Raw genomic sequence first — 17,740 nt, 5'->3', positions numbered from 1 at the left:
AAGTCACAAGAAAAAAACAGAAATGAATAAAAACCACAAGAATTAAATTGTACTTATTTATCAATTTTAGTTAAAGTTTCCTTCTGTGATAACAGAATAATTATTTTCTCACCAGTCACAAAATTAATATAGGCTTATTTGAGTTCTAATACCACCAACAAGCTGTGAGTGAAAATTGTTATCCATTTCACCTTGCAAGCGAAATCTCGCTCACCGTGGGTCAGTTTGGCTGGCGGCTTACAAAACTGGCTTGCATGTCAGCCATTTTTGTCCCAGTGTGATGCCGCCTTCACATGTACACACCAAAACACAAACATAGCCACACACATCCTTCAACCTGACCTCAACACACTACACAAATGGTTCACCACAAACAGACTCACAACAGCCCCAGCCAAATCTACAGAGACCCGTCTCACAAACTGGAGAGCAGAACATAGTCATATTCCACACCTCAACATAAATAATCCCCCTACCCCCAAAAAAAATCCTTGGTGTAACATACAATACATCAATGTCACTTAAACAACACATCACAAACATTAAAAACAACTTAACACCAAGACTCAATGCCCTAAGGTCACTTGCCCATAAAACATTTGGACAAAACAAAGAAACCACCACCACAGTATACAAACAATATATACATTCAGTGATGAATTATGCAAGCCTTGCTTGGACTTCTAACTTCACTAAAACACACTACAACACTCTACAAACCATACAGAACAAGGCCCTAAAAATAATCACAGACTGCACAGCTACTATACCTACAGACCACATACACCAAGAAACCAAAGTCCTCAAAGTCAAGGATCATCTAGACATGAGAGGCACACAAATTCTTGCCGTAGACTCCACAAACCCACATCATCCACTACACTACATGGCAGCACATCCACACACACCACGGCATATCAAAATAACTCCCAGCACACAGTATCATACACAAATACTGTTATCTCTTCCCCCTCGCCTGCCACAAACCAGCTTCCAGAGGCATACAGTATTCATGCTCAAATCACTCGTCGATCCTTCACTCAAAGACAACACACAGCTGCATGCACAGCCTCCTTATAACCACCCTTACGAATCCTACCTCCCTCATGAGGACAAGGTCCACCTGGCCAGGCTGAGATGTGGGCATCATCCAGCTCTCTTGAGTTATCAGAAGTGGCTGGATGACTCCGTCACTGATGCCTGTCCAGGATGCAACACAGCACCCCATACTATTAAGCACATTATGGAAGACTGCATTGTACACAACTGCCTGCACCAACAACACAACAACACTCCTTGAGAGCTCTGTGGGAAAGCCCAGACTCAGCCGTGGCCTTCCATAAGGACTCAGGGATGTTCAGCCAGACTGCCTAGGGAACCATTACCACTACTATAATAAGGGGCTAAAAACTGAGCCCTGATATGTGCCAACATTAATGGAAAACTCAACACTCAGATCTCCATTCACTCTCACATGGGTGTGTGCACTCACATACACAGCTTTAACCAGTCTAGCCAACCACTCCTTGATCCCAAGCTTTCTCATTGCCCACTTCATCACCTCCTCAGGGATTCTGTCAATAGCATTCTCCATATCAACAAAAACAATGTACAGCTCTCTTTCCTTTCCTATATATTTCTCCTGGCATCAGTGGTCCCTTTGCCTTGCATAAACCCAAACTGCATCTCATCAATATTCACTCTTTCCCCTCAACATACCTTCTGGGACTCACTCCAGTATTTTCATTATCTGGTCTAAAAGTTTTATGCCTCTACAATTTCCTCTTTCCAGGGCATCACTCTTTCTTTTGTAAACATTTACACACACTTCTGCCAGTCATGTGGGACAACACACTCGTAAATAATCGTGCGTATCAAATCGGTAACTAAGCCCACTCCTAAATCTCTTGAGGCCTTCAGCATTTCAGCAGCCAACCCAGACACACCTGCCACCTTTCCCAACTGCATCCTGCCGCGTACTGCCCTGCTCACACCAACTGCTGCATCAATCAAAGGCCACTGGATCCACTGATTCCAATCCTTCTCTGTTCCAAACTCCTCATTCAGCAACTAGTTGTAATGCTCTCTCCAGGTGTCTTTAATATCCTCACTGTCTGCCAGTACCTTTCCTTCATCATTCTTCATGCACTGCTTACCTATGACATATCCCTGTTTTCCCTCTTTATTTGATTTGCCACCTTGAATATCATATTCTTCCTTACAATGCTAGTTTAGATTATCCAGTAAATGTCTCTGAGACTCATATTTTGCTCTGTATACCTTATTGCACATAAATATAGAATACACTCACAAAAGCATGGAATTTCATTACAGTACGTAAGTTTGGTGAAATGGAGAGTTCGGGGTGCAGGTGCTCGCTTCTCCCACCTTGGATCTGCCCTCTCTCTCCCCTTTTCATAAAAAACATCATTCTGACCTCCTCTCCCACCAAGGGATGGGGTGCGGTAGGGCTATCAGCAGCATACTCAGTGACATAAGTCACGCATACACATATCATTCTTTGCATCTTTAAGGTGACACTGGACAAATAAACGGATACTTGACACCTCTGTGGTTATCACATTCTCTTCTGTCCCAGTATCCCTGTACAGTACAACAAAGGAGGCTTTCCCATCTCCTAGTCAAAAGATACATCCTTCCCTGCTTCCAAGCTAGCTGCACATGTTTAGCACCCACACAAGTTTCATACAGAACTGTATCATCTATTGATTATATTACAAATATATCATATCCGTACATGTAAAGCATCAGTAAAACATTTTGTAATTCCTGTCACACTGTTATCCATCTTACTGAAGACTGCATACGAGCCAGTTACTCATTAATGTTTTCAGAGTGATACTACCCCACACTGACACTAATTCACTGAATCTCTCAAAGAAATAAACATGACATGGGTATATGCATAATCCTATGCTTCTACCACATGTCACACATCAATAAATTATGGTTATTCACTTGTGCATAACATAAGTTTTTTATAAAATTTTCTTTTAAATGGCAATTGATGACAATTATTCAACTCTGACTAAAGCCGATGATTTTTACTCACCATAGGGAAACCCTTCTGTTGACCAATGGTTAAAAACTAACTCAGTCTTTAAACAGCAGCTGATACCTTAGATATTTTACTCTGGTTAATGCCAGACAATTTTCCTTACCACATGGAAACCTCCCATATACCCTGAGGTAACTTACCTGTGTATGCTGTGTATTTTGTGCCTCTTGACACACCAGTGTAACAAAGTCTGAGAAAGTGTCATGGCCATTCTCATGGTACTTAGTGGGTGAGGGAGGTGCTGCCTCATGGTAGTAGCTGGGGGCACCTGCCATGACAGTGCTGCTAAGGGACATTGGCGGTAGCACTGCAGAAGAACCAAACAATACTTTAGTTTAAACCAATAACACAGTGAAATATACAGCATCTTTAGTACTAATTCACCTGATACCTAAAAGTTATTTTTTATACATATATCCATCCATCATCTAATCCAGTATTGCCCCACGAGAAGCATAGACGCCCGGGGCTAGGCAAGTTGGTCCTGGCATTTAAGATGAAAGTGACCAGCCTCACTCAACCCTGAGTGGCACTGCGTCAGCAATTCATGCCAACCACCCCTTGGATATAAACCTGCACAGGCTTAATCCGATTGGTGCACCTTAACTGCTCACTAACTCACCAGGTACCCACAACTCACCAGGCACCATAATTTGGTTTATATATATATATATATATATATATATATATATACAATAGAACCTCTTTGGTCCGGACCCCTTTGATCCGGATTTCTGTTAATTCGGACAAAATTTAAAAATAATAAACTCCAAAAATATGTTGAAAGTAAATCTAAAGTCATTTTCAGTATCGGCGCGGAAAGCGATCGTCATTCGTTTTGTCTTGGATATGAAGGTCGCAACATGGGCGCCTGTTTAAACACACGCTAGCATTCGTTTCATCAACTAGTTCACCAACCATTTATATTTTTATGCTGTATTTCAAAAGTTAATCCTCCTTACCTTGCCCCTTAATGCAAGTGTAGCTTTGGCAATGAATAAAGGTGTTAAAAGGAAGCATGTAACACTAAGTATTGCAGATAAAGTGAAAATACTGGATAAACTAGAGGCTGGTGTTCCTCCAGGAAAACTCGTGAACGAGTTTGGTATCGCCAAACAAACTGTGTCAGATACCAAGAAAACAAAGATAAAATTAGACAGTTTGCTTTAAAATTTGATGTTACAAACAGTGACTGTGGTGAAAATAAAAGAAAAACTCTAAAAATGCCACATATGTTAATAATTAACAAATATACCATATGCAGATAGTTTTTGGTATGAACTGGAGATTACCCTGATGGTCCGGACAATCTGCTAATTCGGACAACCCTTCCCCCCATATAGTCCGAATGAGAGAGGTTCTACTTGTATATATATATATATATATATATATATATATATATATATATACACACACACACTGTTTTAACTCTGATGTACCCAAGTCAACTTTACTGAACACAAGTAATTTATAAAAGTTGTGCAATTTAATGCTTATACTGATGAACTACACCACCTCTTTAGTAGTCAAGTTTTACAAAAGAGAAAAGCCCCCCCACCCCCCAAAAAATGATGACCATGGGATGCTTTACTTAATCAAGTACTGTATTAGAAGTTGCAGTTGGTTTAATATCATGGTTTCTGTTAAATGGGTTAGTAAATGAAGAAGTAATGTTTAGGTATTGCAGATTATGCCATACAGTGCTTTTTGTTATTCAAAAAAAATGCATATAATGTATATATGTGTCAGAGATCAAATTATATAAAGTAAGACTAATTATATGTACAACTGATTTGGTTAATTCACAGACCTTTGCAAGTAGCATATGGGGCAAGGCAAATGATCTGGCAGCAGTGTAATAATCTCCATTCCATACACAAGATATAACATCAATCAACCACAAAACATCATACATTTGGAGGGAAATTATAACAACACTGTCAGAACTGCTGATTCGTTTTATACTTGCAAATATCTGTGACTTGGCTATGAAAAATTCAAAATCCTTTCAAATATGTCAGGGGTCAAGAAACTTATTTCTTTTTGTTTGTTTCGGCTCTACCATTATGAATTAAACAAATACATCATTTATCTGCAACATGAAAAACTACTGCACATCACCCAATGATCACTGATGTTGTATACTTTATACACCATCAGTGACTGCCAGCATTTTTGGTAAATCAGTATTTACTGACAGCTACATACACCATGCACAGAACAACAACCAAAGTCTTGCTTTAACTGTAGGCAAAAACTATAATGAATATGTCATTAGTGCTTGCTCCTACATGCTTACTTAATGAAAGGTGAATTTCACCACACATCACAATTGCCACTCCAAGCACCGTCAACAAGTTTAGCTGCAATTTAAAGACGTCTTCTCTAAATACTTCTCTAGTAGTATAACCACACAAAATTGAATATTTTTACATATATCTTTATACTTGTAACTTAAGAATAGTAGTTGAAGATGAGAATGCTTAGCAAATAAAAACTGTGGTAATAAATACATAAGACAGTACTGTACAATAACCATGTACAATTGTAACAGTGATTGGAAGTTGCTAATTTTATAATTCAATGCACTGCAGTCTTCCCACTCTCATACAAGTGTTATTTACTGCAGGACTATTTATTTGATCAATGCTGTAGTGCTGTTATGTATTCGGCTTCTTCTAATAGCACCACATAGCCAAAACATAAGAGCACTTGGTTAGTTGAAGAGCTACACAAGTGATGCAGTTGTCTCCTTTCAATCTGCTGAATACTTATACTGTACTGATGCACTCTGAAGGAGGACGAATCAACAGAAACTGAAGAGAAGGAATGAGAACAAGAGTATAGTCAGGAAACATGAGAACATCTTGACGATTATATGAGGGTTAAATGGTGAAATGACTCTCCAGATCAGGAAAAACAAGAGGGATGAAGAACTGAAATATCATGCAGTACTGCTGCTCAAAACATTAATGCAGAGAAACTATGACAGCATGTAATTTAAAGTTCTGTACTGAACTGGTGATAAGGGTATGAAGGAAAAGGAATGTGAGAACACAAGTCAATGACCACATGAGGAGATGGGCACTGAGACTCACATGAAAAGCTGTGTTGGAATGATGAATGAACCAGCAAATCACTGTTATGGTCATCTTCCTAAACAACACACACCTTTGTTCTGGTTGTCTGTCATCTTCAAGTAATGGCTTGCATATAATGGAAATAATGTACCTCTCAACATTACTAAAAATTGTAAGGCTGCTTGCTAAATGAACTGTATCTGGAATCTCCATTTAGAAATTCCAGTTATGTAATTCTACCCTCCAGGCCTTGTATCTTCAACATCACCACCATCATCCTAGCCTGCCTTACTACATTTACTTAGTATTAAACAAAAAAGAAAGAAAGAAAGCAACTACTAATATGTAACTTCAGAGTAAATGTGGGTATCAAGACAGTCTGCGAGTGTAGTAAGAGAAAAAATATTGAAGAAATCTTAAATTACACACGCACGCGCAATATAAATAAGTAATATCACACCTAGAGGGAGTGGTACGTACTGAGTAGTAAATGACAAGACAGGAAAGAAAATTAGCTCAAAATATTCTCAGGGTGATGTGAGATTGAAAAATGGATTGATAAAAAAAAAAAAAAAAAAAAAAAAGTTATTAGTCCCATGGTATGACAGGAATCTAGAGGATGACAACTGTATTAGCAGTTTACTCTAAACTGAGGCACAATAAATGGAGAGAGAGAGAGAGAGAGAGAGAGAGAGAGAGAGAGAGAGAGAAAAAAAAACTGGACTTAACAAAATCATATCAAATATTACTGCACAAGCAACTGGAAGGTGTATACATGAAAATATACATGAGACATGTGGGAGGAAATATAAAAGTATGTAAGAAGCATGTTTGTTGTTGATGATGTTATTGCTTAACTCTGGTCTGTTTGGTAGAGCAGACCCACTGACCACAGGTAGGCAACCCCTTCTGAGAGATTGTCCTACAGGTACAGTAGAGTACATACACTGAGTAGGGATTCCATGTCCCCTTTCCAGGCTTGGACCAGGGTCCTTCCCAGGGTGAGGTGTAGGGAATTATAAGTACGTTTGGCTCCTATGTGGATACTGCAACTGCTCCACCCAGGGTGCACAGCACCACCATGCGTAGGCTCCCTGTCAGCACCAGGGAGCATGGTAATACAGGGATACATGTAAAATGAGATGCCACAGTATAGAATATAAGAGGAGTCTTGACCCATTCACTGAGCAAAAAGGAAAGTTGTAAAAAGATGAGAATGAGGACCGAGTGCAAAACATAAGAAAGTAATAGTAGAAGGAACGAATGATACATGGTCATGGCCAAGTACTGATGATGATATGTCATGGAGGAATGCCAGGGAGGAAGGTACTAGATTCTTTAGAAAGAATTTGGAAAAGAACTGCAGCAAACAGATTGAATAAGTAAGTGATATGATAGTTAAAACTGATTGACTGATAACAGACTGGAGGCAGAGATCGATCCACAGGGCAGTAGAAGAGGGACGTCGGAGGGGAGGGATGGGAGGCATCTCTAACCTTCTCTGGGGTGAGGTGAGACAACTGCACGCGTGTGTTGTGGTTCGTGACTAGACAGGGACTCTACGGAGGGCGGCCTAACTACCGAGTGAGGGATCGCACCTGAGGCGGCGATGGTTACTTTACCGCCGCTGTGAACCAGGTGGGGGGAGTGCACCGGAGGGGGCGGACCTGTGGGCACAAGAACGCACCCATGAGTTGGAGGGGAACAACACCACAGCCACTGTGTAGGGGCAACGAGACCTTCTGAAGAGAACAGTTATAAAAAAAAAATAAAATAAAAAAATTAAAAAAAGGCAAACTTTGAGTAAAACATTACATAAAAGGCAAAAATAAAATACATGTTGTGACAAAAAAGTAGACAAAACTTACTGAACACTGAGGTGCATACTATAAGGACAAAATGAAAAAATTATATATATATATATATATATATATATATATATATATATATATATATATTATATATATATAAATATATATATATATATATATATATATTATATATATATATATATATATATATATATATATATATATATATATATATATATATATATATATATATATATACACACACACACACAACCACACAGTTGAAAAATGACGGTCATAATCTCCTTCACGTGACAAAATTTAAGAGAAAGGTAAAATACTGCTTATTGCAAAGATAAACACAAATCAGTGCTCCTTGGACCACACCTTCTGTCAAAGGAAAATCAACACCAGCAAATAAATAGCCAAACTCATTGATATTCTATAGTCTTTAAAGTTGAGTCCAACTCTGAAAGGCTGAGAATTATCAAGATGACTGACAGTCAACACTGCCCTTCTTGTTTCATCTTGCATTAAAAGTACTGGTAACTAAAGGTGCTGGAAAATATTCAGTGACACTCATCTACTTACATTAAGTCCTCACCATAATTCAATCTTTTTCATGTGCTTTTTGTTATTATGCTCCCAGTATTAAAAAAAAAAAAAAAAAAAAAGTCTTAAAGTTCCAGTGCTATCAATATAACTGATTTGCCAACTTCCCACAAAATACAGTGAAAAAGTAGTTGTATTGTGGAACATATCCCTGGCTTATAACAAGAACTCCTGCACAGTTCATGGCTGATTAACTCCCCCACCTGTCATTTATCACAAGATTTTTAAAATGAGTTCCATATTACCCATTACAAGGTGTATATTTAGGCAACACTCTCAATCAAGGTTTCCCTTCATGCATCACTAATTTCAGCCTACTTCTGACAACACCTGTCTCATATTCCGGTCTGGATTGTGTGGAACTTGGAAAGACTAAGTATGTATCTGAACATCTTTAGATGGCTAAGAGGAATGAGACGAAGTAAACTGGGAGATGAAAGGAGACGTAACGAAAAAAGTGTATAATGAAGAACAAAGTTTCATAAATGGTGCATGCACAAGGGAAGATACAGTACACATATATCATACCACAGTTACAAGTAAAACTGTTAAATCTATGGGGGTAAAACAAAAACTTCAGAAAGAACGGAGCAGCACACACAGAGACGTTGTAACAAAGAAAAAGAAAGCTAACAGCTAATCCTATATGACCATCTTTGGGATATGTACGCCTGAGGCTCAGATACTGCAGAAAGCGAGCAATGTGGGAAACTGGGGAACTGAAAAAGTAACTTGTATGTTGGCAGTAAAAAGTAACATCGACAGTGTGAAGAGAGGTACATTACTCCTCTAACTTCAACATAAAACATGAAACATTCTGAGAGATTAAAAAACAGGGCGTACAAGTCTAAGAAGGAGGATGTTCACAGCACAGACTACAGAAAATACAAAATGGTCCAGCTGTGTCACTTGGTGGGAACCTAAGTACAATCAGGGAAATGAGTATCAACCTAAAATTTGGTGAATCAATTAAGCAAAAGTCAAATAATTTATGATAAGCATTTTTCTCTTTGAAAGTTGGTTTGAAACAGGGATGTGTCATGTCTCCATGGTTGTTCAATCTGTACATGGATGGGGTAATAAAAGAGGTACAAGGTAGGGTAGTGGATGTTGGAGTGGCCCTGGTGAGAGAGGATAGTGTTTGGAAACTCCCTATACTGTTGTTTGCAGATGATACTGTGTTGTTGAGTGAAGATGAAGGGGAGCTGCAAGGCTTGGTGGATGAGTTTGAGAGAGTGTGTAAGAAACGGAACCTAAAGGTGAATGTAGGGAAGAGTAAAGTGATGGTCTTTGAGAGAGGTGAAGTCAGTGAATGTATAGCGAGGTTGGATGGTGAGGAATTGGAAAATGTGAGTACGTTTAAGTATTTGGGTAGTGTGATGAGTAAGGATGGAGGTTTGGAGGGTGAAGTGCTTGAAAGGGTACAGCAGGGAAGAAAGGTTGCTGGTTCCTTGAAAGCAGTGATAAGAAACAGGGAAGTGAGCATGGAAGTAAAAAAGTTACTACATGACAGTATTGTGATACCAACTCTAACGTACGGAAGTGAAGCTTGGACGTTGTTGGAAGGACACAAGTCAAGAGTGAGAGCGGTGGAAATGAGTTATTTAAGAGGAGCTTGTGGAGTCACGTGGAGAGACAGGCTGACGAATGAGGATATAAAGGAGCGTTGTGGTGTTGATGTGGATGTGATAGGAAGCGTTGTGAGGAACACACTGAGGTGGTTTGGCCATGTGGAGAGGATGGAGGGTGAAAGACTGACGAAGAGAGTGTATGTGAGTGAGGTGGAGGGTGGAAGAGGGAGGGGGAGACCGAGGATGAGATGGAGGGATGGGGTGGAGAGGTATATGAGAGAGGGGGGTGTGAGTTGGGAGCAGGGTAGTGAAATGGCGGGGGACAGGGCGACTTGGAGGCGATTTGTTTGTGGCCACCCCAAACGGGATTGAGGCGTCTGGCAATAGATAGATAGATAGATTAGTCCAGTGAAGACTCTGGTTATGCTTTTCTGGTTTTAACGGATCTTCTGACAAAACTGGTAAGAGTGTTGATACTCTGACTGTATATAAACACCATATTTTTTCAGCTGTTAAAACAACTACAAAAAATTGGATCATTGGACAGAAGGATGAGACAAGGCCAAGAGCGGAAACAAAGACGGACTAAAACTACAGTAATGCAGAAGTATTTGTTCTTGCTGTTTCCGAAGAAGCTTGACAAGTTTGAGAAAAATAACTGGAAAATTTCTCATCAAACAGGTAGTCAAGGGAATACTAAATCAGAGGAGTATTTGGAGAAGACCATGCACCTATGTCTAAAAAATAAGGCTTTGAGCTACACAAACATGACTGATGGTTAAACTTAAAAATCAGACAGTATACAGTCACAAGAACACTGTGACATACAGACTACCCTTCAATGAAAATACAGTAGTCAGAAAAATACGTGGAGGCAACTCTCTAAATAATTTAGCTGTAACAGGTAAAATTACAGAAGTTTATGAAGTGTCACAATATGTGCACCAGTTATGATGGATGTTTTTGTGTAATCATCCTGTGCTTCTTTAGCCTCTCTCAGGTTTATATTTGCTGGTGTGCAATTATATGACTCCTACATGCCATGGCAATATCTATAAGTCTCAGGATGTAGCTGAATTTCCATCTATGGTTTAACAAATGTGAATAATGAACATCTTTCTATACAATCACATAACCTTAGTAAGAAATTTTAGATTCTCTGAAATATACCATAAAGAGTTATTACTTACAATCAGAGTCCTATTATTAAGCAATACATAGGTAAGAAACCTGTGTACATCACCATATAAAATAACTAAATGTTACTACTGTATACAGAAGAAAAAGTACAATCAGTATTCAGTTGTACTCATTTTTCAAATCTGTTCATAATCATCCCCACCTACACTCTGTCCACTTAACTTGGCCTCAAACTGACATCTCTACAACTTGAATGTTGAGCTGTAACAAAAGATTAGAATTACAGCACAGTACCAGGTACGAAGTGATATGAAAATAATGTAGAGCTGTAATGTTGTTTTATTCTACCAGTGAACGAGAGGAAATAAGCTGCAAAAGAATGAAAGTTTCCACCAAGGTGAACACATTTTACTGCACCTAATATTCCCAGTTCACATGGAATGCCATGGAAAATGACATTTTAAACAAGGTTCTCTGGCTTCCACAGTGACATATATCATAGGTGAAAAGATGCCCAAGTACACTCTCACCCCTGCACCCTCCTATCTCCTCTGTCATAGGAGGTATGAGGTTGCTCTGTACTGAACTGCACTACCACATCCATCTTAGCCATACAAAAAGCAGAGTTTATGAACACTTGCTTTTTGCCCTGGTGTAACTCTTCTCCTGGCATGACAACACCTGTGTTATATTCAGATTCAACCCAGACTATTTAATCATATGATGGAAATCTGAGCAATCCAAGGGTTATCAGACAGCTTTCAAACCTCTGACTACTTGAATTTACTTCTGCTTAAAAAAATAAAATACCAAGTGCATCCACTGTGGGTTGTTGGTGTTGTGGCTCCAAGTTTATGTGGACGTGAATGAAGTGTACTACAGGTTGAAGTAGCCCTTTTCTTGTAGCTCACCACCCACCTTTTGGGGGACAAAGAGGGAGTTTAGAAGCATTTATATAACAAGGCATTGGTGTCTGACTATATCTGTGCCACTGTGTGATGATGTGCCTCTCCAGTACCTTCACAGAAGGTGAAAGGGTTATGCTCTTTGGGGACAGCTGCCTGGATATATCAGTACCATTGCACTAGGGTATCCCTCTTCAGTGCCTCCATAGAAGGGCGGTTTTGTCGTTGCTTAACCATGGTCTGTCTCTGGCTGAGTAGACCCTGCAACCACACCTGAGCATCTGCTTCTATGGGGCTGTCCTACAGGTACAGTACAGTATATTAACCATGCAGAGATCAGTGCCCCTTTCTGGTAGACAGCATCTCACCTGGGTTGGACCTGGGTCCTTCTCACTGTGAGGCGAAGGGAAATGCAAGGAGGTTTAGCTCCTAGGTGGATGAACCTAAGCTCCACCCACAGTGCACAACACTACCACATGTAGGCACCACAGAAGGTGAAAAGAATTAAGTGCCTTAGGGAACAGGTGCCTGGTTACAATATGTTGGTACGACAGCATGAAGGCATCCCTCTCCAACACCTCCAGAGAAGGTGAAAGGGTTAAGTGTTTTCGGGAACAACTGCTCAGATATACTGGTGCCACTGTGAGAAGGCATTCCTCTCCAGCATCACAGAAGGTTAGAAGATGAGGCATTATGGGGAATATTTAACTGGTACTCTTTCTTCTATAACCATGGAGAAAAGTTGGTTCATTTAGTGGATATAATGAGTCCATAAATTCATAGATCACTGATAAATCCAAAAAAATGGAGATGTACACAGTCTTCTAATTTCATCAGTAGCACACAGTGAAAAGACTAACTGAAAGTGAAAAATAAATACAGTGCTACAGTACCGGTATTCTCACATTGTGAAAATGTAATCTACGGTATAATACCTGTACAGGGAAACTCTACTCTTTTGTTATATGCTACCCTCAAATACATAGTTACATATCAACTATTAACTAATGGCACTGCATTCAGACATACTTTGTTCTACCTAATAAACTTATTAATTTACTGTACATTACATTTCACTTATGGTTCCAGCTACAATATAAGTAACTACTCATCTGACAGCTAGTATGAACAGTAGCCACTGGATATCAACATTACAAGTCAATATTTTTATAATGTTAGTGGTGGTTAGGGATTTCACAGGATATGTGATGACAAGCAATGTCCAGATGATATTACAGGATATATTCTGAACTTACAATGTACCAAATCAGTTCCTGAAGAAAAAAAATATAGTGTTATATATTATTACTGCACAAGATAACATACAAGATTAACTGTGGCTATGCTTGAAACTTAGCAAGTCATCTCACATATCCTTCGGCTGGGGTTGGAGGGTGTGTGGTGGGGTGGGGTGGGGTGGGGTGGGGAATGTGTCTGCTGAGGTGGGTCAGAAGTCATGATGCAGCAGGTTTATGATAGTTGTCAGAAACTTGAGATACCATATATGAATTTGTAACTTGCACAAACTGCAAGAAGAAGAGAAAATCTTGCAATTGAGACTTAGAGAGCAGAGTAACAGAGAGATGAAAATTATCTTTCAATGATCATAAGATAATATGAGTGCATTTCAATTCATTATTCAATCCTGAGTTACCTTCCGGGTAAATGGGGTGTGACCATAAAGGAAAACTAAAGGAAAACTATTTTGGCATACGACAAAACAATGCCTAACCACATGGTTATACTGTACTGGAGAATAATTGGGAACGAGTTGCATCAAATGAGCTCTAACCAAGCAAAATGTGTATTATGAAACACGAGTTCAGTTTACTTGACAGAGCATTATAAATGAACTACCAGTGTACTGGTCACTCAGTGCTGGGTATCTTTCTGATATGAGATGCATTTGTGTGCACATATTTAATCTTAACCATTTCACATCGGGTGTCATGTATACGTGCTACAAAAAAAAATGTCTGTTGCCATCAGGTGGCACGTATATGTGTTCTGGACTTTTCATACTGTATAATGTGTGCCAGTACTGGGGGTCCAATAATGGTTCATGTATCAGGAGGTGCCAATACTGAGGTGCTGCCATCATGGGAGCACTATTTTATTGTCTCTTAGTTTGGTATGAGATTTTTCCACTGCCCCAGCAGCCTCTGGCCACTCTAATTACTACTTGGAGGAGCTCCAATATCACAGTTTTTGACAGCTCAAAAAACAGATAATTATTAATTTTAAATTATGTTTGACATCATTTTATTCAGAAAATTATGGTTTATTTTTTGGTAAAGAATATTATATACAGAAAATTCTCTTCATATAGATCAAATCCCCCGTGTGTGGTACATCCAGCAAAAAAAAAACACCCACGAGGTGAAAGAGTTAAGGATGATTGTTCTTTTGCATTTAAATAAGAATTCTTTGCCCCAATTTCTCATCCTCTGTGCTCTGTATGTTATGAACATTTTATATCCTTTGATGTTATTGGTATAGCAATAACTTTACCAACAAGTATCAGCTAGTACCAGGCAAAATTAACATTTCCTTTAAAAAGTATGCTCTAAAAATACCATGCTATTTCTCAAGTTACTTTAGTGGTAAATATCGATAGCAATTTTGCTACAGATAAAGGATTTCATTTCCTGCAGTCCAAAGGAAATGGTTAAATAATACAGCTTACAGTAAATACAATTTTGATTAACACTAAAAATAAAAGGGTCAAAACTCAGTACCATAAATCTACTTTTTCAAAACTATTACAGTAGCGTAGTGTAGTGCAAATTAGCTCCAAAATTTTATTTTACGTTCAGTCTAGATGAAGCATACAACTAGCACAGGCCACCTCCCTTTAGCCAGTTCCATCCTACACTGACCTGGGTGCTTCAGTGTTGGTTCATGACAATAATGCCAGCACAACTTACAGCATCGCTCATGACCAGAGTCAGGATAAAATATAGTACTCCTTAGTGGATTCATTGCAATGATAAATGACAATCAGCAATTATGACTTTATATTTATCTTTTAAAAATGAAAATGACATTACTCAGGAACATTATGACTTTATATTTATCTTAAAAAAAGAAAAAAAAAGAAAGAAAAAAAAAAAAGCTTACATAACCAAAGCTCATCAAGATTTCTTACAGTGAAATTGTTTTAATGAGTGGCTACAAGTAATGTACTTTACGGTAATTTTCATGAAATGATGGTGCAGCAAATTAACAAAACGAAGATGTTACGTGCTACGGTACATCATTCTAGGACATTTTTATCTTTTTCAACCATCCTAAGACAGTAGCTAACTCTGGTCTTGAGTACACGAAGAGAGAAAAAGAGAGAGAGCAGGTAGGCCAGCATGATAGCTCTGAGTGCTGAGACAAGACAGCTAGAGACAGTCAACACTAGGAGATCAGAGGGAACAGAACATCTCCACCCTGCCTATCCTCACACACTGCCATTTCAAAGTTTTTCACAGCTTAATTACATTTCTGAAATCACTGTCACACTTCTACAATCAGTTACAAATTTTATAAAGGGAATAATATGGCTTAAAAATCTTGACCTTAAAGAGTCAGACACTAATCTTCCAAAACTAAAAGGATACACTTTAAATTTACACTGATAATGGCTCATATTGAGAAGAAATTAAACTAAATAAGTTTCTTAGGATATCAAAGACTACACTCTTGTCAAAAAATTAAGTTTACAGTGCAGTATGGAAATTACTGTATTGTAAACAATGCAGCAGTGGTGAGAGACCAAACAAGGATGAGAGTTCCAGAAAAAGTTGGAGAGACAGCGTGGCAGGGGCCAGAGAGTACCGAGGGTGTGTTGCGAGGAGGCTGTGTGGTGAGGGGGGGTGTGGTGGGGGTGGAGGAAGGTAGAGGCGGTGGCGGCGTTGGCGTTGGCAGGGGGTGGGGGGGCCACCAACCCACCGTGGTCTAGCTCGGCGTGCCAGGCAGTGGGGTGGCTGGGAAGCGGGGCAGGTGACTGGGTGTAATAAGCCAACTCTGCCTTTTCCAAGGGGTCCTCCTCAGAACTAAGGCGTCGTACTCGCTTGCTACGTGGCTCGAGGGGTGAGTGGGCCTCATGACCTCTACCCAGGCTCAGTGGACCTGTGTATTAACCACAAAATCAAACCTTAACACTTTCAATGTCTCCCTCCTTAACTCAGCATCATATGACAGCAACAGGAAAAATGCAAACTACAATCATACTGAATGGGTTAAGGACAACATTTTCTAATCTTTTCAGTACAATCTGTCTCTTCCAAGATGAGGAAATACATCTGAACATGTCAAGAATAAGTTAAAAAAAAAAACATTACTTCACTGACAGCACCACACCACAATTCATTTGGGTTACTTTTGAAAGGTTTTGCAACTACTTGCTTGAATCAGTCTTGGTCATGTGAAGGTGGCTCTCCATGCTACATAACCTCTGGAAGCACCTCTGGTCAATCCCTGTACCCTGAGGTCATTCTGTAGGACCTCATCCCAAGTCTTCTTTGGTCTACCAGCTCTTGGTGTTTTACTATTCAAATTCCCACTTATAGAGCTTTCCACCTAATTTTCATTCTTGTTTCTCTCCAGATGTCCAAATCATCTCAGTCACCACCATCCTATGCATCACATCATGATTGTCTTCAGTTCCTTGCTGATGTCTTAGCTGCTCATTCAAAATTCTGCCATTTATAATTTTATCATTCAAGGAAGCATTGAACACCATCCTCATCTACATAAGTTTAATTCTAAGAAAATCCTCCCTCATTATTGCCAGTTTCACTATGAAAAGCCATTAAATTTTTCATGCATGGAGCATACACTTTTCCCTTGTAATGCATACAGCACCATTTGATGGTATAATGGAATACAGTGCAATTCCCCACATCCAAAATGGTCTGGATCAAGAGGCTTTTGAAAAACTGATTATTATTATTATTATTATTATTATTATTATTAGGTTAGTGCAGAGTTTGGCTGATGTCTGTGAGCATCGTGCCTTGAAAGTAAATGTAGAAAAGAGTAAAATGATGGTTACTGAGTGAGAAGGTGACTCCCAGTGCGATGTTACAGTGAATGGAGAGACTGGAATTGGTGAGAGAGTTCAAATACCTGGGTACAATGATAGAAGAGAGAGGAAAATGTGCAAAAGAAGCGGAAAACAGAGTGACACAAGAAAAAGGGTGGCTGGTACAGTGAAGGCCTTGATAAGAAACAAAGGCTTGAGTGTTAAAGCTGCACGAGGCTTACATGAAGGAGTGTTTGTGCCAACTTTAACATATGGATGTGAGACTATGGTGTGGCATAATAATGAAAAGTCAAAAGTAAAAGCGGTGGAGATTGGACAGCTGAGGAACGTATGTGGAGTATAGAGGGTGGATAGGATACAAAATAATGTAATTCGTGAAAGATGTGGAATGAGGAAGCCTGCGGATACCAGAATCAAAAAGAGTGTACTGTACTGAGATGATATGGTAACGTGGAGAGAATGGATAACAATGGAATGGTGAAAAAGGCATATCGGAGTGAATTTGAA

At 39.2% G+C, this 17,740-nt stretch overlaps 1 protein-coding gene across 1 annotated transcript in view; it reads right to left on the bottom strand.

The window, feature by feature from the left end:
* Positions 1-17,740, bottom strand: part of NfI (Nuclear factor I) — a 483,234-nt gene that overhangs the window by 218,640 nt on the left and 246,854 nt on the right. Inside the window, exons 8-10 of the mRNA XM_080276464.1 lie at positions 16,024-16,317; positions 7,656-7,826; positions 3,220-3,386 (exon numbers count right to left, since the gene is read on the bottom strand). Of these exons, the coding sequence (XP_080132590.1) occupies positions 3,220-3,386; positions 7,656-7,826; positions 16,024-16,317 (632 nt within the window). The remainder of the gene's footprint in view (positions 1-3,219; positions 3,387-7,655; positions 7,827-16,023; positions 16,318-17,740) is intronic.

Source organism: Coenobita brevimanus, chromosome 65 (assembly GCF_032717465.1).
Source record: "Coenobita brevimanus isolate Jiangsu-jjx chromosome 65, ASM3271746v2, whole genome shotgun sequence".
Classification (NCBI taxonomy): domain Eukaryota; kingdom Metazoa; phylum Arthropoda; class Malacostraca; order Decapoda; family Coenobitidae; genus Coenobita; species Coenobita brevimanus.
This window is presented reverse-complemented; position numbering and strand designations above follow the sequence as displayed.